At 49.1% G+C, this 23,643-nt stretch overlaps 1 protein-coding gene across 1 annotated transcript in view; it reads left to right on the top strand.

The window, feature by feature from the left end:
- The first annotated feature begins 6,074 nt into the window (after positions 1-6,074).
- FBN1 (fibrillin 1) overlaps positions 6,075-23,643 on the top strand; it is a 722,489-nt gene continuing 704,920 nt past the window's right edge. The window contains exon 1 of the mRNA XM_085644212.1: positions 6,075-6,402. Within this exon, the coding sequence (XP_085500338.1) occupies positions 6,206-6,402 (197 nt within the window). The 5' untranslated portion in view covers positions 6,075-6,205. The remainder of the gene's footprint in view (positions 6,403-23,643) is intronic.

Raw genomic sequence — 23,643 nt, 5'->3', positions numbered from 1 at the left:
TTCTTCACAGGGAGACCTGATGGAAAAGGAGGTGAAACGTCGACTGGCCAACAGGTATGGAGGAACCCAGGAGGGAAGTCCCCGAAAAACAATATCTCTGTTTTATTTTCATTACATTTCAACTGGGCTGAATTGAACCAGTTGAACACCGCAGACAAACAAGATCTAACGTGGTCAGTACAGGACTCATGCTTTTTCCAAGTAAACAAAAGCTGGGTGTCATCAGCGTACGCTACCACTTTAGCACCAAAGTCCTCTGCAAGCTGAATAAGCGGGGTCATGTAAAGATTAAACAACAGCGGACTTAGTGTGGAACCCTGAGGGACCCCCGTGAGAACATCTTGGATAGTAGAAGTAAAAGGGGGGGATCCACACTTGCTGAGTTCTACCGGTGAGAAAGGACTTAAACCAATTCCATGCGGTGCCGATGATGCCGAGCTTGTGAAGTCGGGCGAGAAGCAGGGCATGGGGGACGGTATCAAAAGCGGCAGAGAGGTCCAAAAGGACCAACATTGCCCTGCCCCCAGCATATAATGACTCCCGGATGGCCTCAGAGATTTCAACTAAGGCAGACTCAGTGCAATAAGAGGCACGAAAACCCGATTGCGATGAGTGTAATAGGCCGTGTTGTTCGATATAGGCCGTGAGTTGTTTGTTCACAAGTTTTTCACAAACTTTGGCAACACCAGGCAATAATGAAATGGGACGGTAGCTAGAAAGGGTATGAGGATTAAGCGTAGGTTTTTTTTTTATAAGAGGGACCAGCATGGCCTGCTTCCATGAAGAAGGACCCGTAGCCGACCCCAAAGAGGTGTTGATCAGCTGGTTCACCAGGGGATTAATGATATGGGCCGTGCAAGCCAAAGTTTTTGCAGGGCAAGGGTCTAACGGGGAACCAGATTTTAGAGTAGCCAAGGCAGCCAAAGACTCCTCACAAGATATAGCAGAAAAGGAGGCAAAAGAAATTTCAGATGAAGAGGGAGAATAGGAGTCAACAGACGGATGCAAGGTCTGAACTGCTGGAGGGTCAAAAAGCAGTTGAAGAGATCTAACTTTGGACATAAAAAAATCCGAAAGCTCTTCACACCAACTAGACGAGGGTGTGTGCACGTTAGTCAGAGCTTTAGGGGAGACAAAACTTTTTACAATATTAAACAATGCCTTGGCATTATTGCCAGACAAAGCAATACGGTCCGAAAAGTAACATCTGTTAGCCGCGGTAATAGCCGCATAATAAAGTTTTTGAGCTTTTTTTAATTCCATCTTATCCGTGACATGGTAATGTTGTCGCCATCTTCTTTCAAGCCTTTTGCACTGTTGTTTCTGCGATTTAAGCACAGGCGTGAACCAGGGGCTGGACAATGGCATGTTAGGGCGACGAGGTCTGACCATAGGCGAGAGAACACAAACCGCCCTATCAATCCACTCGTTAAACTGCCCCAAAGCCAGGTCCAGATCTTCCGAAAGGTGTGGCAAACGGTCGGCTAACGCGGTGCACAGAGATACAGGGTCAATCTTCTGGGGAACCCTGTAGGGAGTCGGACCACGAAGCCTAGACGAAGGAAGACCCTTGGTGATATTCCACGCAAATGGAACCAAATAATGATCAGACCACGTAACAGGCAGCAGAGGATTCACTACCACCGGGAAACTAGAGCAGACTACATCAAGCGTATGGCCAGCACTATGGGTGGGAGAGGAAACATATTGGACCAATTTGGCAGAATGCAATAAAGAAAGAAAGTTACGCATATCGTTCCCCTCAGGGTTATCCATATGGATATTACAATCGCCAAGGAGCAGAAAGTGAGAATAGCGCACAGCTCGAGGTAGAATCCATGTGTCCAGCAGCGTGGGAAAAGAGCCTAAAGGGCCAGGAGGGCGATAGAATACAATCCCACCTAAACAATAATGGGGGGAGACTTTTATGCAGAAATCAAGAGCTTCAATTTCAGGGGTGTCAACAAGTTCAGAGAAACGGCACTCCCATTCTTCTCTGACAACAACTGCCACACCTCCTCCTCGCCCCTTTGTCCTATCTGCACAAGCGATTTTAAAACCGGCGGGGATGGCTAATTCAATAGCTGGCCTGGAGGATTGAGTTAGCCAAGTTTCAGTCAGAAAGAGAATATCAAGAGGAGCATCGGTGAGCAGCTCAAAGATGTCCTGGCAGTGTTTAGATAACGACCGCGCATTTATAAGGGCAGCCCTGATATTGAGCGGGGCCTTTCCCACCACGGACTGACCCGAGACCAGAGCAGGGGGCAGTGGTGAGGCGAAACCACACTTAGTGCAGTAATAGGAGCTAGTGAGTTCAGCATCCCACCTTATACCACAGCTACAGGGATTATTGAGTGCCAACAGGTCATTAAGGCTATAATGAATGTAGTTACCACAGTTAAAAGTAGCATCAGGAACAGGGGGGCTGGCGCTGGCCGATGCCGGGATGCTGACGGGCGCAGACGGGCTTGCCTTAAGCGCGGCTAGCGGCGCCCCCGCTGCGCGCTCGCGCTATGCGCATTTGAAGCCTCAGCCCTTTGAGCCACTAGAGCACGCACTAACTAAGATGGCGGCTCGAAGTGGCACCACCAGGAAGTGAGGGTGACCGAGAACGCGAGTAAGAAGCAAGACTACGAGAAATACTCCCCCCAAATAAGTTCCCACACACAGTTCGTTTTTTGTTTAAAAAGTTTTAAAAACCACAACCATACACATTACATTACATTAAAAGCTATTCGTATTTCCTTAAGCAGAAAGCTGCCGTAACGGTGATAAATCAAAAGCTCAAATGCTTTCATGCACCTATGCACTACGTAATACTCCCACCAAACCATACAGACACTCAGACACTCATACTGATACTCAAAAAAACAACTAATAACCTATATAGACACTCATGTAGCTACTCACCAACCCATGCAGCCACTTATACACAAAGTAAGAGACTGATACAGATATTTACATATTTAAACATTACTCACTAAGCCATGTATTCACTAAGATACACTTAATCAGTCAGTTATACAATCAATTTTTCAAAAACAAATCATCCATTTAGACACTTATATACCCATTTATTCTTCCATCGACCTTGAGATGTACATATATAAAACATATGTAATTTTCAGAAAAACACACATTCACTGGATGATGTCATCAGTGATGTAATCAGTGATGTCATTTGAGATGTCATCAGTGATGTCACTGACCATGTCATGAGTGATGTAATATGTGACGTCATCAGCAGTGCATTGCGGGCGCGCGAGTTATAGTTAGCTGAACTAACTATAACGGGGGAAATCCAATGATTTTGTATGAGTGAAAAGTCCAGCTAACTATAACGCCCCTGAAACCTATGGTTTTTTCAGTGAATATATGTATATATATATATATATATATATAGAACATTTTTTTTTTTTAAATCGCAAGGTGCGCGCACCGCGCGCGCACGGCACGCACTGCGAACAGTGGGTGCTCGGTGCGCGAAGCGCACCGAGCGCCCACAGCGCGCGCACCACGCGAAGCGCACCATGCGCGCACCATGCGCCATCCCTCACCTGCACCTTCAGATCTAGATAGTTGACTTCCGTGGTGCTAATTTCATATGTGAACCCAAGATTAAGATTATTATTGTTGAGTTCAGAAATGAAATCCTCAGCTTGTTCAATTGAACCTCTCCAAATTATAAAAAGATCGTCGATGTAACGGTGCCACACAACTATGTGTTCGGCCCATTTTTGTCTTTCGTCACTAAGGGCCACCTGCTCCTCCCACCAACCTACAAAAAGATTCGCATTGTTTAATGAATTATTTAATACATAAACGTATCAATTGAACACTATGAGGTTTTTGCTACAATATGCACACCGATCCACGGCTCAATTTTATGAACATTTGTAGCTTTTCATGACACACAATTGTCAAGCGACATTTACAATATGTTTAGTTAATCACATCTTGATTGCATTCACGATGAGTAACAATTGTGTAGTCTTGACGTTGTTGATTTAAGTCTTGAATGTCGAGCGATAAACAAAGAAATGTGTTTATCCATATAAGTTGGTACGTTAACTTCACCCTGTTAAGATGGCCGCCATGTGATAGATAATATTGCATTAGCTGTACTGGTGGGGGAAGTGACGTCAATGGCCTTTTGAATTTAAAATGTTCTCGCGCGGCTAGCGCAACTAGACACTGAAGAAGGATAACCTGAAACGCGTCTGTCTTTTGTTTGTTGCTGAATAAACAAATCTACGGATTACTCCCTGAGTGCTGTGCTTTGTCCGAGAGTGCGGACTCTGTTGGTAGCGTTGATATATATATATATATATATAGATACACAGATACATATACATACCTTACTCCACTATCCTTCTCAATCCAAATAATCTGACTAACATATCCACCATTCAAATTACTTTCATATTTTCACTATACTAAATCACCACTAATCCTTTATGGGTTCCGAAGTAGCGTGCTAGTCCCTGAAGCACAGAGGTTCCCCTGCAGTGTTGTGAATGATCCAAGCACTGTGGTTCAGCGCTCAGACGGGGACTGGGAGCCTGGGCATGTTCTCCACAAAGCCTGTATACTACAGTCCGGTGGAGAACATGCTAAGTGCGCATGACTGTTTGGCAGGCCCAAGACTGCCACCCAAACTGTCATTCGCACTTAAGTGCATGAACCACTCCTCCCCCTGTGGCACCAGCCAAGCCCTAACCCAGCCCCAGAGCTCTGAAAAATAAAATGATAATGACAATGTTATTATCATTTTTATTTTTCCTCCTCTGTAGCGGCTCCTGGAGGGAGTGCTGCCGGGCGGTGACGCAGGGCAGGGGAGGGGCAGGGTAGGGGGTAGTAAACTCCGGATTATGGCCGAACGGAGGTAAGTATACTAATAAATAAATAAAATGAATTTTGTTGCACGCGCTGCATCGCCAAATGTGATGCAGTGTGCGCAATGAAATTCGTTTTATTTATTTATTTGTATACTTACCTCCGTTCTGCCATAATCCGGAGTTTACTACCCCACAGCTTTCCCCTCACCCGCCCTGCGTCACCGCCCGGCAGCACTCCCTCCAGGAGTCGGCCTGCCTGGTTGATAAGTATTTGAAAAATAAATCAAGCCATTCATAAAGATTGAAAACACTCAATTCTATGTACTGTTTTGAGAGACCATAAGACATGTTTGGTTTTCCTAAAGTATTTTGATTTTTTTTCCCTTTTACTTTATAAAACAATAAAGACAAACATTGGCAAAGCCAACAGTTTGGCTAATGGATTATAAAGACGTACCTATTGGTTTTGCCAATTCTTGGTCACTTGGGCGTGGCACAGCCTTACTTGCAGCAGCACAGATCGAGCATGGGACTCCTTATCAAAGGGCTTGAATGAGGCAGTATATCTGTGCCTCACGCCTGTGGAGCCTTGTTGAGAGAAATAAATGTACCAGGGGGTTTTCCATACTGGCCCGAAAGAAAGCTAAACCCTCTTCCCACTGACTCGCTGACCGTCCGAGGGCCTGTTTGGTTTTCTGAATTCTTTGTCAGCTGTTTCCGAAGTTCCAAAACCTGAGTAGAACTTCAGTTTGACTGTTTGCATTTTCAGGGGGGAACAGACTTCACTCTAGTCCGGGCTGGCTCGGCTGCCTGGCTGGGCTGCAGAGTGCGCGCTCTGTAATATGCACTGCTGGCTGCAGTTCGAGAAACTTTACACCGCATCAGCGGAGCCTCCTCTCTGGGACGGGCCTGAGCAGGGCCGGTGCTCAGGCCAGCTCTGATGGGCGCGCAGTATCCCCCTCTCTCTCGCGCTCTGTTTCTGTTACATTTTAAATCATCTGTCACGTTCGTGGGCGCTGGGCTGCGATAGCATGACTGCACGGTGAAGGCATCTCTTGGAAGCCTTGTCCATGTCCCCCGGGCGTGGCGGGGCATCCCCTGCGCGCGATCAGCCCCAGTTTTGGGCAGGGCGGACAGAAAGCCTCACTGCGTAATGAATACTTGGAAACCCGTGGGGAGAGCGCGCATTTTTTCGATGCCTCATTAAAGGGTCCTCTCTGAGTTTGTTGTGCTGTAGTTTGTCAGTCGCCTGCTGCTCCTGGAAGGTCCGTTCTCGGTGCTGCGGGGCCGTGGGAGAGGCGAGCAGTGTGCAGGGGAGCAGGGGCAGCGTGGACTAGGAGCTGGGAGCCGGGCTCGGCAGCGGCAGGATGCGGCTGTGCGGGCTGCTGCGGGCGGCGCTGGGATACTGTGCACTGCTGATGCTGTCCGGCCTGACCCCAGGCCAAGGTGCTGTAGGAGAGCCCGAGGCAGACGGCGTGAAGGAGACCAGAGCCAACAGGGCCAAGCGGAGAGGAGGAACCGGAGGAGTGGGCGCAGGTGGAGCAGGCCACGACGTGCTGAAAGGGTAACGCGTCCTACTTTATCAAGCGCTAAATCCAGGGCCGGTGCTGGGCCAGGGTGTGCATTTTAGGCATCCCTAAATAGCAACGGGGTTTATTTTTGATGACTAGCAAAGATGTGTTGTGCAGCGCAGGGGCCGCAAGGTGCCCAGCCTGATGTGCATATACCCAACCCTGTTTAATTTTGCACTACAAACTCTTGGCTGCGTACTTTCCCCTCATAAACACAGGACCGCAAGTACCAGAATGCAAGTAACGCCTAGGGCTGGGCTAGCGTCACACACCTGACTTGGGACACCTGATATCTCTCATAGTATAAGATATGCTCAGTGTGGGGAGTGTCCGAAGGTTAAGCGGGTGCATGGGCAGATGCCGCTGGGGCTGGTGGGTGGGTGCAATGCTTATTGGCGTTTATGGCGCAAGGCTGTTATTATTTGATGCCGCTAAAGATTTTTTCCAAAATCTGCCTACAGTTTATTTGAATCTGCACTCTGTTGGTGTTTAAATGCCGCAAACAGCAAACGTTAAAGCACAGCTCGAGTTCAAACAAAGGACATGAGAAGAGCTGCGTGTCCGCGTTTCGGTGACATCGGGTACTCGGGAAAGGAGGCTGCGTTTCGAGGCTACCTTTGTTAAAACAATACTAACTGTCCAATCTAGAGAGCTGGTTGTCGGTTGGTGTTTATGTTAGTCCAGTATTTGCATTGTGTCTGTTCTTGATGAATTTAGTAACCAGGCTTCCGTTAAATCGTATGCAGTGAAGAAATATCCAGTACTTTTTGCACCTTTAACACCAGGGCCGGGATCACGCGAGTGTTACGGTGGTGTGCGTTTATACTAGGTAACTAGGTTTACGGGCAATTTCCCATCAGTATAACAGTCTGTCTGCATGGAAAAACTGGCCCCAAAATGTTACTTCTCTGATCAGTCTTGTCGTCGGTATAAGTGTTACTGCAATTTACCTGACTCAGTGTAACAGTGTGCAGTGCATCACACAGCACGTGATCTGTTCAAGCTTTATTCGACAGGTAACAGCGGACGCGTGAATGAATCACTGTGTTCCGACAGGTTGCCGTGCGCGTGTGAATCACTGAATTTGGACAGGTTGCAGTTCACGGATGTGCGTATCGCTGTGTTCAGACGGGTTAAAATGAACGAATGCGACCCCCACCCTATCGTTAATCCCTAACTGCTGCCCTATTGGTACTTCTAACGGCACCTCGGGGTCGTGAGTGGCCTGTAAACTCCTTGGTTGTCTGTTCACGATCCTGGCTGGCAGTTGCGATCTCACCGCGGTCCTGAGGTGCCTGGTCGCGGTCCAGAGATGCGGGTTAGCGGTTCTTCGTGACTGCGCAGCACTGAAGTGCCAACAGTCGCGAGCTCTGAGGCTTCCATTAATCACTAAAGCGCGTGGGCTTACGGAGGCAGCACTGGGCCTTCTCGAGAGCGTCTGTGTGCACGAGACAGACCTCTACGATCCGCAGCGTGGGGCCGCCACTAGGCACCTCAGGGCCGCTAACCTGGAACTCGGGCCGCCACCAGGCACCTCGAGGCGGTGAACCTCCAGGCACCCCATAGCCGCTCCCCATGCACCTCGGGGCCGCTAACCTGCTGTTAGGGCCGCCACCAGGCACCTCGGTGTCTCAGTGCGCGAGTGAATCGCTGTATTGGGACACGTTACCGTGCGCCTGTGACTCACTGTACTCGGACAGATAGCAGTGCACGGATGTGCGCATCCTTGTGTTCGGACGGGTTAAGACGGTTTTAGTTGTACTAGGGTACCCTGCCTGAAAACCAGCCTCAATCTCCAAAATGTTTTTTTCTTAATTTACTTAGTGGGATCACCATCCTCAACATCTGGTCGCGCGCTCGTTCCTCACACAACTGGTTGACAAGTATGTATTTGCCCCATACTCTCCAGTCTCGAGGTGTCACAGCACCTCATTCACTTCGCACTCTCCTTCTGAGGTGTTTAACGCCGTATTCACCTCGCAGTCTACTGTCTTTTGTTGTAACAGGACCTTATTCACCCCAGCCAGCCCCACATGTCCCGAATTGTCACAACGCCTCATTCACCTCACTCTCTCTCAAAGAGTGACACCACATCACTCACTCCGCCCTACGATGACTGACCCCCGGGGGCTCGCAGTTATAGATCGGCGTTGTTCTCTGGGACACTCCACGGAGTCATGGGGTGGGGCTTCAGGACTTCTCCATTCTGAACACTCTTGGCCATCACAAGCAATTTGTGCAAACCCCTGGTTGAAATGAACAGTGACTGCCCAGGGATGGACTGTTCAAGAGGAGCACCATGAGGACAGAATAACGCGGGCGTCGGTCTAGAGGGGCGTAGTAATGAGAAACTATAGACTGGACTTTCTGCCTCAAGCGATCCCAAGTGGCTAACATGTATACACACAATTGTTTGTTGGAGGGGTTATAGAGCGTCAATTACGCGCATATAAGCGCACCTTTCATGTCACTGAACTGAATAATTGGTGACGGGTTTATATCCCTGTGCAAATGAATTTCCTTTAATGGACTGAGGTTGATAAAATGAGTACCATGTTGATGGATAATAAAGGCACTTTTAAAACGCGTAAATACATCCAATCCGTTGTGCTTGTTCTACAAATAGGAAATCCATCCATCCATCTACTGTCTACCCCTGTTCATCTTTTTCTTTCCCTCCGCCTGTCCCTGCCCTTCAGCCTTCCCACCCATCCGGAGCACATCTATCTAATCGTCCATCATGTTACCACTCTGTCTGACAACCTGTCTATTCATCTACCTATCAGTCTGCCCCTGTAGCTGCCCGTCTTAATCCTTTCCACCCAGCCACCCATCCATCCGCATACCTGTCTAACCATCCTTCCCCCTGTCTATCCTCCCTTCCCCCTGTCTGTGTTTCCATTCGTCCAGGCCAGTGAGGGGTACGCCAGTGGAATGTCTTTGCCTCTGCCCCAGTGTCCTAGACTATCACGCCCATGCCAAGACAGCTGAACGCCTCGCATGCCCTTGGAATGGCAGAGTTTCACAGGAAAGGCAGCGCATTGATGTTTACACTGTTGGTTGCATTTACTCATTGCCCCTCCGAACAAGGGCACTGTGTATATCTCTGACCGCAGATCTCTAACAAGGTTTCAATTATTGGCTCAGGCGCACTCGCTGCAGGAATGAGCACTCAAAGGTTTCCGGCTGTCCTGGCTACGTGAAGTTAACGTATCTCACCGGAAGTGACGGTCTACAAGCGCAAGAACCTAGACAGGCGGCAGCATTCAGTAGATTGCATCTGCCTGAAGGTGAACGCGGTACCTCACCAGGGCATGCGTGCCCAGTGACATGGGTGAAACCTGTCCAGAGCCATGGCAGATTTTCAGCATAGACCCATAAGGTTAGGAAATCAAATTCAAAAACAGTCAAACCACTTACTATAAAATGTCATTCTTTATATCGAGTCTTGGTACAATTTAACAAGAGAGGGGGAGGCAGTTCCAATGTCTCCTCTGCTTAGTCAAACTAAACTCTACAAAAAAGTAATTGATGAAATGCTTGACTTAATCTCAATGACTGGTAATTTACTTGTGGTGGCATCCCGGTTCATTGTTATTTTTCACTCCATGCTCCCTCAATTTGGACCCAGCCATATGCAAATCTGTCTTGTCCCTGCTTCATTGGCAACAGTCCAGCCCGAATTGCTAGGCAAGGTCCTCCCTGAACTGGAATACAAGCAACCCAGGACGGTTTCACCCTAGTTGGGGTTCATCAGCCAGGCATAGCTTGGTTCCAGTGACACTGTAATCGTCCCGTCCATCGCTGGATCCAAACTGAAGTGGCATGGTGTGCAAAATAATAATGGATTGGGATGCGGCCCAGAGTGATTATCAGTGGCTGTGACCGATATAAGTATTCCGGCCATCACTTTTTTTGTATGCTTTGGTGTGTGGGAGAGGTATGCCAAGGCGCGGGTTCCCTGTACACTGTGTCACTGGAATCGAGGTATGCCTAGCCGATGAGCCCTAACTAATGCAAAACCGGTCCTGGATTGCTTGTGTTCCAGTTCAGGGAGAACCTAGCCGGGCAGTTCTGGCTGGACTGTTCCCATTGGAGCAGGGTCAGGATTAATTTGCATATGTCTGGGTCCAAACTTAGGTGGCATGGTGTGCAAAATAATGATGCATTGGGATGTGGCCGCAAGTGATTACCAGTAGCTGAGATCAAACATCAGTTTTTTGGGATACTTTCCTCTACACAGTCGGCACCATCTGGACTTTGTATTAAGTTGACTATATAGGCACACCCTGTGACTTCAACTTGCCACAACCTACCTTAGTGTTAGATATGACCTGCTACCATGGGTACTGCACTGGGATGAGGTCTTCAGCGTGCTAACCTGCATCCATAGGCCTCAAACTCAATTCCAACACGTGGTGTACATGGCACATGTGAGTTGCAGTCTTCTTGAATTGTACTTTTGTGGTCCTTCAAAGATGAAAACATCTTTTAGATGCGATGGTGGTGAAAAGCAAAGTTGCTCAGAATGGGTGAGCTGAGCATGCTTCAATAAGGCGCAGTGATATAAGCTATGGAGTGGCGTAAGGGGTGTATAAACGTATGCTCAGAGCCATGAAGTAATTCTCCTTTGGGCGTCGCCCTCTTATCAATCATATTCACGTCAGTAGAGTCGCACTATGTGCAAAGCTGAATGACTCCCCTATTATAGTCCATCCTTCATTCACTTTAATAAGAATCACCCTTCTAAATAGCAGGTTTCACCCTCAGTCGTGAGCCAACAGGTAGATAGGTAATTAAAACGGCATGAAAACGATATAAACAGACAAATGCAGCGAGTGTCCTGATATTCTAGAATAGATCTGGTCTCTTGGCTCTGAGTTGGACACCCTTGCTCTGCTGTGTGGATTCTGGTTATGGCCATCAAGCTGCATTGTGCATCACCCCTCCCTCCCTCTCCTGGGCGCACTGCTTTCTGCTGTCTCGCCATGTTCTCGTCAAAATTGCGCCAAACGCAGCTAAGGGGGAGTTCGTGGCTCTAAGTTTTACAAACTTCTACTGATATTTAAAGAACTACGCGGCATTATGAGCTGATCCCAAGTGCGCGCGCGCTGCCTGGGTGAAGAGCACCATATGATAAGGAGAAAAGGGACTTTTCTTCAGTTCAGCTTTTGGGGCGCACAGGTTGTGAGAACTTCTAGCTATGTGCACCGTGGTGTCAGTTCATCGGCCTATTGCGTGTTGATCCTTCGGAGCGCTAGATATGAAACTCTTCGCTAGGCGCTGCAATCTCATGAGGCCTACATTACGCTGTGAACTTTTCATGCATCAAAACACAACTCATCCTAATTTCAAGGTGGTGTCGGGGGTCACAGTTGCAATCTTACTCTAATATCAAGTTATGGGCTTTGGGGTTCATGAACAATTAAATGGGCTTTTCTCACAGGGCCTGCTTACAGTTACATAAGAGCACACGCAGCCCCTTGACGCAGAAAGATGCAGCGACTGTTAGTAGCGCTCCATGTAATAAGCATCGAAAGGCCTCAGACCCCCTGCATTCACGGCATTGTGAACCATGACCTGTAACTGTGCACAACAGAAAGTGGTATTTTAATAAAGACGTAACCCTTTCCACTCTGTCAAAAGTGCTTAACTTAATCCACCGGTTCGAGTTTATACAGTTACAGCTCTATTCTGCAATCAACACCTCCAAGAATAAATCATTCCTGAGATGGAAAATGCCCCCTTTTTCGGGATATAGGATTAAGATGTTGAGTGAAAGACGACTGGCATGCAACAAGGGCCTAGCCGGGCCCACAGAAAGCTTCTAGTGCAATACCACTTTTCTAGAAAGAGATGACACCACAACGCAAAAGCGCTTCTCGAACCTTCTATCATTACAGATGTCAGTCAGTCACAGTTTATTTTGGTTGGATGAACCATAAAAGTGCACAAGACCGGCATTAAAAACGATATACACACAAATAACAGTGCAAATGTATAAGTGAATTACAATCATAAAACATCCATTAACAATAATGTGCGAGGAAGTTGAGACAGTTCAGTTCAGTTCATAAGGCTTTATTCGGAGCTTAAAGACAAAGTCCATAAAAGCACATACATACATATAAAACAACATCATCATTTTGACAAATCAATCTAACATTTAAAATACTTTAAAACAGTTTTAAAATGACATACTTGGCCTTGCTTTAATGGCCCGTAGAAGAAAAGTGGCAGTAAAAAAACAGACATCAGGTGATGGGTTGAATAACAATTTCATAGTATCATTTACAGTCCTAACTCCATACTTCTTAAAAACGGGTTTTAAAAAAGCTGAATGAATATTCCCATAAAATGAACAAAACAGTAAGAAGTGCACGGTACTTTGTACAGTAATATTGTCACATGGGCAAGGGCCAATTGGGTGTTTTCTAATGCTTGGAAATGCCACCAAATGATGAACAATACCAAAACGGAGTCTTGTCAGAACGAATCTGTGGGAGGGTCTGGAAACAAAACTCAAGTACGGTTGAAACCCTGTCGTTTCACTGAAACTTCCATAAAACCGACAGGTTGTTAAATTACCACTAATCCTCCCTCGCTTCTCGTTCCTATAGTTCATAAAAGCAGATTTCAACTCGTTTTTGGTCAAACAAGAGGCGGCATAGTGATCCTCTATTACATTGAGATCATAAATTTCCAAAAAACTATCAGAAACAAATTTAACCCAAGGAATCTTTAAATGGTTATCGATAGAGAGACAGTCTTCAATAATAACTCTATTTAAAGAGGTCTCTTCCTTTACCCAAATTGCACGCCAAAGCATAAGTGGTCTAAGGGCTACGGAGTCTGAGAGATGTTGGATTCCGAACTCCCTATGCACCAAGTCGGTAGAAGCCGAAGTGGGTAGACTTAAAAGTCTTTTGAGGAAGGTATTTTCCTCCACTTGTAGACTTCCACTCTGGGCGTGCCCCCAAATACCAGCACCATAGAGAGTAATAGAAAGACACCTCATTTGATAAATTTTCAGCATGTCCATGAGCCGTTTATCCCCAAGTTTAGAAGCAAACTGAAACACCCAATGGGCACTTTTCGCCATTCTACCCCTTACATAGTTAATCTCGCTGGACCAACTACCTGATTTGGAAAAGGTGATACCTAGGTAGTTGAAAGAGTCCACCGTTTGGACCTTTTGCCCTTCGATGAAAAAGGAATGTGGTTTTTTACAACTATTACCACACTCCATGACAAAGGTTTTTGATTTATTGATCTTCAACTTCCTGTCCTTGATGAACAGAGAAAATCTGTCCATTAGACGTTGAAGGCCGATAGGGGTCCTAGATAAAATAACGGCGTCGTCAGCGTAAAGTAGAACAGGAATATGAAAATCAAGGGTTTTAGGGGTATCAGCCGCTACAGTTTTTAAGACCGAGTCAACCTCATTAATAAAGAGTGTAAAAAGTAGGGGGGCGAGTACACACCCCTGCCTGATACCACGTCTAGTAGGGAACTTAGGAGTGCATTCTCCTCCCGGGCCATAACGGACACTAGATCTAAGATTGGCGTATAGCCGGGCCAAGAAGTGGACAATGCCCTCCGGAGCTCCCATTTCCAGAAGTTTCTCCCATAAAATCTTGTGGTTCACCATGTCGAAGGCGCTACTCAAATCTGCAAAGCAGAGAAAAAGAGAACCTTTCTTGGCCTTCGTATATTTCCCTATTAGAAGTTCAAGGTTAAGGCACTGTTCTACTGTCCCCCGTCCCTTCCTGAAACCATATTGAGAGTTTGCCAGTATGTTATTAGAATCGGCCCATTCTTCGAGTCTGACCAGGAGCACCCTACTCATGATTTTTACGGAGGAATCTAGAAGGGAGATTGGTCGGTAGTTCTTAGCATCCCTCCTCTCTCCCTTCTTGTAGATAGGTACTATAATGGATTCCTCCCATGAGGGTGGGACACCGAAGCAAACTGCTGCGTTAAACACATTTGTTAGCAACGGGCCCCAAATCTCAGGTTCTTTTTTATAGACATCAATGGGCACCCCATCTGGCCCCTGGGCCTTACCTCCCTTACTGGCAGAAATACTATCCTGAACTTCAAAGATGGTTATATCTAAAGGAATGACAGGCCAGTCACCTCGATCTACATCCAGGGATTTATCCGACTCAAAAATCATGGAAAAGTGGGAAACCCAACTTTCTGCACTAACGTTAGCAGTCAGCTCAGACATCTCCTCATTTTTAAGAAATGGACAATTAACTGTTGCCCAGAAAAGAGAGGAGTCTGAGGTTTCAGCTGCCTGGTCTAACTTGTCCCAGGCGTCTTGCCTTAATTCGGCCTTCCTGTTGACAATAGCTGCCTGATAGGTGGCTCTAAGCCCCCTAACCAAATTTATGTCTCTAGGTTTAGCAGCAAGTGCCTCTTTGAGACCCTTAAGTGCAATGGTGCTAGCATGGTCAAACCATCCCTTTTGCCTGCACGATTTGCCCTTAAGGAACACTGTAAATTTTGCCTCGATAGTAGTATTAATATTAATAAACTTAGGGATAGTTACGTCCGTCAGTTCTTTACTCTCTAAAATAACGGAAATATCGTTAAGACAAATATTAATAATGGAGTTGGACAAGATATCTGCTTTACCCCCTTTCCACCTAATTCTAGTACCGTTGGGACGATGGGGTTCGATATTAACTATTATGTTAGGTTTGGGACCCCTTTTCGCCTTCCATAGTACGGCCTCCATAGTTAAACAGTTATGGTCGCTGATTAGGTTATCTATTATCAGAGGGGCTGTACACCACTGGTTGAGGCTAGATGAGATGCAAATATAGTCAATCACAGTATTTGCATTCCGGCCCGTGAATGTAGGGATGATTTCACCAGAGGCACCCTTCAAGTTCTCCAACAATTCCAAATCATAAGTCATCATGATTTTATTTAGTGACTCTCCGTAGGAATTGTGGGGAAAGTGGCAGACGCCTTCCCCCCAACAATTAACAAAACCACAGGCCCTATGGACAGGGGATGAACATACAACAGTGTTAAAATCCCCTAGCCAAATGAAATCAAACATAACATTGTTGCCCGTAACTATATCTGCCAAAGCGGACTCCAAAGCAAAAACTACCTCGTGCCTAGAATTGTCAAATACGTTATTATAAAAATTGATTAAAAGGGTATTTCTACCCAGCTCCTGAGAAAGCCATAAAATCTGGTAAATGGGCCCCAATGGTTACATGTTTCTTAACAATAAGTGGCACGTCCACAGAGATCAGAGTCAGAAGCCCACCCTTAGCTCTGCCTGAAGTGGAAGCCACAGCCGGCAAATGATAAGAAACAAAACCCAAATAGTTAATGGGTACCAGACTCCAGGTTTCCTGAAAACAAATAATGTTAAAATTATTGATAAAATCAAACCATCCTAGACAAGTATCCTTATGTAAGAGGCCAGCAACATTCCAACATGCAATAGAGCACCGGCCTCTATTGTCTAATATGGTGGGTGTAGTTGGATCAATCCTGTCCCCAACGCCAGTGATCGGACTTACTGGTCCGCTGTCCATTGAAACATCAATAGGATTAACATTGGGGTCTTTTAGACCAATGGTCTCTGCTAATTCGTGAGCCCCCCTGGTCATACTACAACTTCCCTTTCCCATAGAAACAGTCGCAGTCCCAGGGACCACCGAAGGTAGCCCCAGTCAATCATTGCAATCAAGACCACTCAGGGGCTGAAATCTATTGAACGTGGGAATGGTAGGGCCATCATACATATTCAAACCTCTAGACCTCCCCTGATAACGCTCAGCATCCGGTTGAATATCAAAGTCTCTATAGAAGAACCCCAGGGGACGTAGGGATATTCCTTCATCTCGTATGGGAAGAGAAGCAGCTTTAATCAGCGCCGTGGAGGTTAATTGCGGATTTCGAAAGTTGATAACTATGCAATCCCCTCCACAGGTCTTGTGTGATTTCCCCACCCAATTGGTTCTTCTAGTGCTTAAAATATCCCCTGAGAGTGCAATTGGAAAACCGCACTGCCTGTGAAGCCAATCCACGGTTTTATTCTTTAGAGAGGAGTGTGATTCAACAAAGCCGTGGTTGCTTCCAGACATGCTTAAAGGGGGGACATTTGTTAACACTGCTACAAATGGTGCACAGGACGGTGGTAGATCCGGCTGGGGGCTACTGAGACTGTTGTGATTCACATTGGGACCCATCTGCTTTCTTAGTACTGAGCTAAAGGAAGGTTTAGCTTGGGCCGGCAACTGCAGGAGGGAGTTAGGTACAGCAGGAGTTGCAACAAGATCATTCCCTGAGTTAGAGTTACTGCTCTCAACCGTCGTCGGGTCAGATATGTGAGGATTAGAAGACGCAACAGCAGATACAAAATCTTTTTCGACAGTAGTTACTACCTTTGCGGTATTTAGGAGGGTATCCACTAAACCACCCAGTCTGACTACTTCGTCAGAGATTGTAGCAAGTTTGGTCAGTAGGGGTGTAACAAGTAGATCAAGATTTGCCTCAATAGCATTAAGCAAAATATCTAGTTGCTCATTGTTCAAACTGATCGTGGGACCATCCAGTAACTTAATTTGATCCTGCTGAGTATTGGGCAACAAGGGGTCAATTCTTTTAACAGGGCGATTCCCCCCTCGTTTGGGCAGATTAGTTTTGCTAATAATCCTGCAAGAACGTATTGATCTTTGTGGCCTTGGGGCCTGCACATTTGGGGCTATTGGGTCTGAAGAAATTTCTACATCTGATTCTACTTCATTGATGGGCATGGTAGTGACTATTGGCTCTCTTATGGTGTCATTGGTAGTAACCAATACGGGACTGGCCATTGAGTTCGTGTGGACACTAGCATCAAGACTGGAGGTTGACTGAGATACTGGTTCGATAGGGGAAGAAGGGCCTATACTTTGTGGCCCTGATCGTCCTAACGACTTCCTCCTTTCTTGATTGATTTTATCCACCATCTTTACCAGATAGTTATCCATAGTGGACAACGCAGCCGCTGGTTTGGCTTTAGGCATTGAGAAATCGAGCTATGCCAGTACCAAAAATGCAAAAACAGGATGACACGACAATAATCAACAACCTATTACCCAAGGCAAAATAAAGCTACCCAGCACAGAGGGTCACGTCGACCAATACCACTATGTCATTCACTGCCCCTCACTCATAGCAGTTACGACACGGCAGGTCACACAACCAATTGGGCAGAATAACAGCAACCGGTATACAGTCAAGGGTAATGGCCCCCTCCTACCCGCTCCTGTCCCGGACTGTCTCAGACTGTCCGCCCTTTGTCCGGGCTTCGTCCTGGGCGTCCCGCGGCGCGTCCCGCTCTGCGAGGGGCGGTTGTTTTTAAGTGATCGGAAACCAATAATCGAGGGTGTAGGCAGGAAGGCGGACCTCCGCGCAGGTGTGCTCACGCACGGACTCCTGGACAATGGAGTCCCGTGCGATGTTCTTCCCGAGCACACAGCGATGTCAGCCACAGCAGTCCCTGGTCTCTACCCCTCCGGGGGTGATAAGCAGCACAGATCGGTATTGGCCCAGGTACGTCAAGTGCGAAGCGGGACCCGCGTCAGCGGGTTCCGCGAGCCGTTAAGAAGGGTGTGGGCAGGAAGGCGGACCTCCGCGCAGGTGTGCTCACGCACGGACTCCTGGACAATGGAGTCCCGTGCGATGTTCTTCCCGAGCACACAGCGATGTCAGCCACAGCAGTCCCTGGTCTCTACCCCTCCGGGGGTGATAAGCAGCACAGATCGGTATTGGCCCAGGTACGTCAAGTGCGAAGCGGGACCCGCGTCAGCGGGTTCCGCGAGCCGTTAAGAAGGGTGTGGGCAGGAAGGCGGACCTCTGCGCAGGTGTGCTCACGCACGGACTCCTGGACAATGGAGTCCCGTGCGATGTTCTTCCCGAGCACACAGCGATGTCAGCCACAGCAGTCCCTGGTCTCTACCCCTCCGGGGGTGATAAGCAGCACAGATCGGTATTGGCCCAGGTACGTCAAGTGCGAAGTTGAGACAAAAACCAGAGGAACAAAAAACCTCAAAATAGTCCATAAAGAAGGACTCATAAAGGGTCTATTATGTCACTCAGGAAGTCTTAACAGCTTACTCATTTGCAGTGGAGGCTCCTCCACTCAGGCGGAGGAGCGTCACCCCACTGCGTCTTTGCGGTGCGGGGCTGCTCTGCTCTCAGAGCAGGGGAAGAAGTGATGGTACTCTGTAAAGTGCACATGAAGGTTTGACCGGCCCTCTCGGCAGGCCAAACAGCCATGTGCACTTTGCATGTTCTCCATGCACAGCGTCGGATTGGTAACGCGGGCGATTGGGCAATGCCCGAAGGGCCAGTGTCCGAGCTCCAGCTGTAGGCTGTTTTTTGAGCAGCCTGGGGGGGTTGAGGGGGCGATTTAGGCAGTTTCTGCATTGCTCGATGCCGCCTGTGGCCCAGTGGGTGCCTGAGTGGCCTTTCTGGAGGTAGATGGGCATCCATTACCTCACTTTTATCAACGGCAGAGGTGTCACTCCCTTTCGCTCGCTGGGCCGGCCCATTAATATATGCATATTGAGCGGGGGCAGGGGTCCTGAGCAAAAGCGCCCTCACTTGTTTTCAGGTGTGTTTCACTGGTGTGAACTAATCAGTGCATTTTCTTTTAAAGCCCCAGCTCCCCACCTTTTTTATAAAATTTCCCCAAAGCAGTGTATTGCGGAAAGGCAATATGCAAATGTGGGCCAGCCTGCATGGAGAACATGCCCAGGACCCCTATTCCCCATTTGAGCGCCGTGCCACGGCACTCAGACCAATGACAATGCTGCATTGTAGCATTGTGATTGGGCAGGGGAGCCTGGGTGCTTACCAATCACAGTGCTGCATTGCAGTGTTGTGATTGGTCACGGAAGCCTGGCTGCTTCCTCTTCCGGCTGGAGCGGAGGGACAAGGATGACGAGGGACAATTCTGAGAGACGCAAGGAGGTAAGTTTCCTTCTTTTTTCTTTACTTCCACTCACCCCACAACCCCCGATCCGTGCCAGCCGCTACTGCTAATTTAGGGTGGCAGAAAAAGTACTTGCTAGGATAAATAAAGTTACGGAAATGCAGTACAGTTACAGTTCGAAAATACATATAAAAATGACTGAGAGTCATAAAAGTCAAGTAAAATGCATATGATTAAAAAAAAAAAAGCCACCCACACATTATTATAACACAGATAACTTTACAGACCGTTTTTCCTTGGCCTGAGAACGCATTGAATATAACTAAAAATAAAAAAACAAGCGTTTATAGAAGGCATGATCTGCAAATAAAACATAGCTGTCTTATAATCAGAAATGTTGTTCTCCTTAAAAAGCCGAATCAAATGCTTTTATCTAAAAAGGCTGTAGAATTTACAGAACAACATTAAGTACATAGTTGGCTGCTCAGAAAAATTGTCACAAGGACACAAAGCAAGAGCCGTGGGGTGCCTAACAGGGTCAGGGAAAGCAACCCAATTATATAGAATGCTGTCCCTCAGCCGAGTTAATAGGGTCCGCTGGTCACGGTTAGGGACCCATATGAAATAGGGTTCCATTACTGATCCGACATCTAAAGGGCAATGCAGACAGATAGTACTTTTGTCAGCTTCGGTGCAGATCCTGGAATGTCTTATCTGTAGAAGTGCAGGCCCAGGGTCGCAGTTACGGTAAGTGTGACAGTAAAGGACACAACGCAGTTCTCAGTTACTGGGCTACACCATAGAGAACCACGTGCAGTCTCGCCCACCTTTATTTATCCCCTCGGGGCGAGCCCGCCCCCAGGGGTGTGTGGATGCGTGTATTAGCGCAACATTGTAGTGGAGAGCCCGAGTGGCTCTCTACATCCCTCCTTTGTTTTAGCTATATAGTCCACTCAAAATCCACACTCATGGAAAAGTATAGACATAGTCTCTTAGTCTATGGCTAGGCGCCGGATTGGGGCACAGCCCATACCTCGGGCACCTGGAGTAAGAGTCGAGTGAACTGTCCCGCAGGAGAGTCCCAGAATCACCCGCCCCGATGTCTTGACTCCCGGACCCCTGGTTGACCTCCTCACCTGACTCGGACGATCGTCCACTGGCCAGAGGGGAAGCTGTTCGGGTGGGAGACGCTGGAGCCCCGTCCCGGGCCAGATCAGGATCTTCGGCCTCCAGGCCCGTCTCCGGCACCACCTTGAAGCTTGACACATTCCTTGTGATGGCCAGCGGGCCCCGACGTGCCGTGATCATGGTTCCTTGCACCCCAGTCACTGCCCACTTCTCGGGTTCATAGGGGGTTCGGAACTTCCAGCCGGGGTGCCGGTCCTTAATGACCACACAGTCTCCAACCTTGAGTTCCATGTCCTGGGCTCGGCGAGCTTCACTCGCCTTCCGGTTCGTCACCTCTCGCCTGGCCTGAATGGCAGCTCCGTCTCGCTCTGCTGGAGTCCAGGCGGGATCCGTCGGGATGCTGTCCCTCGGGGCTCTTTTGAACAGGAGGTGCGTGGGTGCACATTTCGTGGTGCTATGGGGGGTCTGACGGTACACTCCCAAGAACTGACTTAAGGCTGCTTCCGGATCCTCCCCGGCCTCCACGGCGATCCGCAGTGCCCGGTTGAGTGTCCTCATCAGCCGTTCCACCTCCCCATTAGCATGCGGCCACAGGGGTGTGATTTTCTGGTGGCGGATGGTCAGGTACTCATGAAACTCCCGCCCCTGAAATGGGGGCCCGTTGTCCGACTTTATCTCTTCGGGCAGTCCCATCGTTGCAAACACGCGGTCCAGAGCTCTCTTGACTTGGGGAAATGCGGTGGACGCAATGACTTCCACGATCGGGAACTTTGGAAGGGAGTCAATCAGAACCATCATCTGCCGTCCATGCGGAAAACTTCCAAAGTCTATGCTGAGATGCGTCCATGGCGACGTGCTTGCCTCTTCGGTGATCACCCGGGCGGGGGCTGGATCCCCTCCAGTGATGGTGCAGGCATGGCACTGCCTGACCATTTCATCGACCTTGGTGTCCATCGCCGGGAACCACACCTTGTCTCGGAGTCGTGCTTTGGTCTTGGCCGTGCCTTGGTGGCCCGCGTGCGCAAGTGCTAAGACCTTCTGCTGGAGGCTCTCTGGGACCACTATCAGCCGTCCCCTCAGGATGACGTCTTTGTCCCCCACGCTGATTTCACTCCGGATGTGCCACAGTTGCTGGCGAGCATGACTGACCTCTGGCCGCAGAGCCCGAGCCCCATCGAGGAAATGGGTCCATCCCTCACGATCTAGAGCTTTCCGGACTCGGGTAAGAGTGGGGTCTTCCCGGGTGGCTATGCCGATTTCTTCTAGTCATCGCTTTAGGACAGGCTTCTTGCGACACAATACTCACGAACGCCTCCGTGTGGCATGTGTCTTCCTGCACTCCTGCATCAGGGCTGGACTTTGGATGTCTGGACAGGTAGTCCGCAGGGTTGTGGGCCCCTGGCTGGTAGACCACCTTGAACTGGTACCCCTGCAGTTGGACGGCTCACCTTTCGATTCTGGGCGGGGCTAGCCTCGCCGATCCCGTGAACAGGGGGAGCAGAGGCTTGTGATCGGTGACCACTGTGAAGTCTTGTCCGCAGAGATACAAATGGAAGTGCTGGCACGCCCATTTGATTGCCAGCGCCTCTCTCTCAATTTGGGCGTACCTCGTTTCAGTGTCTCTCAGTGCCTTGCTGGCATATGCCACCGGCTTCCATACTTCCGAGTTGTGCTCCTGCAGGAGGACGGCCCCCAGGCCCACCGGGCTGGCGTCCACCACCAGTTCCGTTTTCCGTCGCGGGTGGAAGTATGCCATGATTGTCTTGTCGAGGAGCCCTTCCTTGATCTCTTGGAACGCTTTATGGGCCTCAGGGGTCCATTCCCATGGTCGATCTTGGCACGTGAGGGCACGCAGCGGTTCAGACATCGCGGCCAGCCGGGGAATGAACCACCCACAGTATGTAGCCATTCCGAGGAAGCTTCGCACTTCGGTAGGGCTCCGAGGGGTGGGTGCCGCTCTGATGGCCTCCGCTTTCTTCGCAGTCCGTCGCGCGTGAACGTATATCCGAAGAAGTCCACCCTGTCTTGATAAAACGAACATTTCGCCTTGTGCAGGGTCAACCCGCACTCCTCCAGCCTCCTGAGCGTGGCTCTCAGGTGAGCATGGTGCTCCTCCAGGGTGTTGGAATAGACCAGGATGTCATCGCTGAGGTTGATCACCCCTTGCAGTCCCGACAACGTCTCTCGAATGGCGTTCTGGAATACTTCTGCCGCAGAGGAGACGCCAAAGCTTAGCCTCTTGTATCAGCGGAGACCTACATGTGTTGAAAAGGTTGTTATGTATCGTGTTAGACGGACCGGGAGGGTCGGCCGAGGACAGGAGGAGAGGTCTCCGGGGAGAGCCGTCTCCAGCGATCGTACAGACGAATAACTTCCCCCCCACAGATGTACACCACACAAGGATAAGGTTTAACGTTCTTTATAAGCGATCTCTTAGGTACGATAGGATGGTACAAGGAGGTCTGGACTCAGGGGTCCCCTCAATTCTAGTCTCTTGGTTGGGAAAGGGGGTAGCGGGACAGTCTGGTTACCAATCTGGTAGATGCGATGATGGATAGCTCACAATCCTCGAGCTCGGTGTTCTAGCTGGACGGGCCGCGGCAGCGCCAGCAGGTCCCGTTGAAGGTGGTCGTTACACGGTCCGCGGCAGCGCCAGCAGGTCCCGACAAAGGTGGTCGTTACACGGTCCGCGGCAGCGCCAGCAGGTCCCGACAAAGGTGGTGGTTCCAACGGTCCGCGGCAGCGCCAGCAGGTCCCGACAAAGGTGGTGGTTCCAACGGTCCGCGGCAGCGCCAGCAGGTCCCGACAAAGGTGGTAGTTGCAACGGTCCGCGGCAGCGCCAGCAGGTCCCGACGAGGATGGAGGATGTAGAAGGCCGCGGCAGCGCCAGCAGGCAGGACGATAGTTCACAAGGCAGGGCTACGGCAGCGCCGGTAGTCCGTCAAGGATGAGTTCTTCTCGGTGTCTCTCGACTCCAGGATACAACTGCCTTCCTGCTCTGGAGCTGTCCTAGTTATAGGTCTGGCGCCCTTTGATGTCCGGACCCTCGCACTTGGAGGTCGGGAGGTCCGGGATGAGGGAGTCCAGACACCCAGCAGGGGGGTGGAGCCAGCGCCCGGGGAGCTGGAGGGCGATCGGCACCTGGCGGGGG

Source organism: Triturus cristatus, chromosome 3_1 (genome assembly GCF_964204655.1).
Source record: "Triturus cristatus chromosome 3_1, aTriCri1.1, whole genome shotgun sequence".
In the NCBI taxonomy this organism is placed as follows: domain Eukaryota; kingdom Metazoa; phylum Chordata; class Amphibia; order Caudata; family Salamandridae; genus Triturus; species Triturus cristatus.
This window is presented reverse-complemented; position numbering and strand designations above follow the sequence as displayed.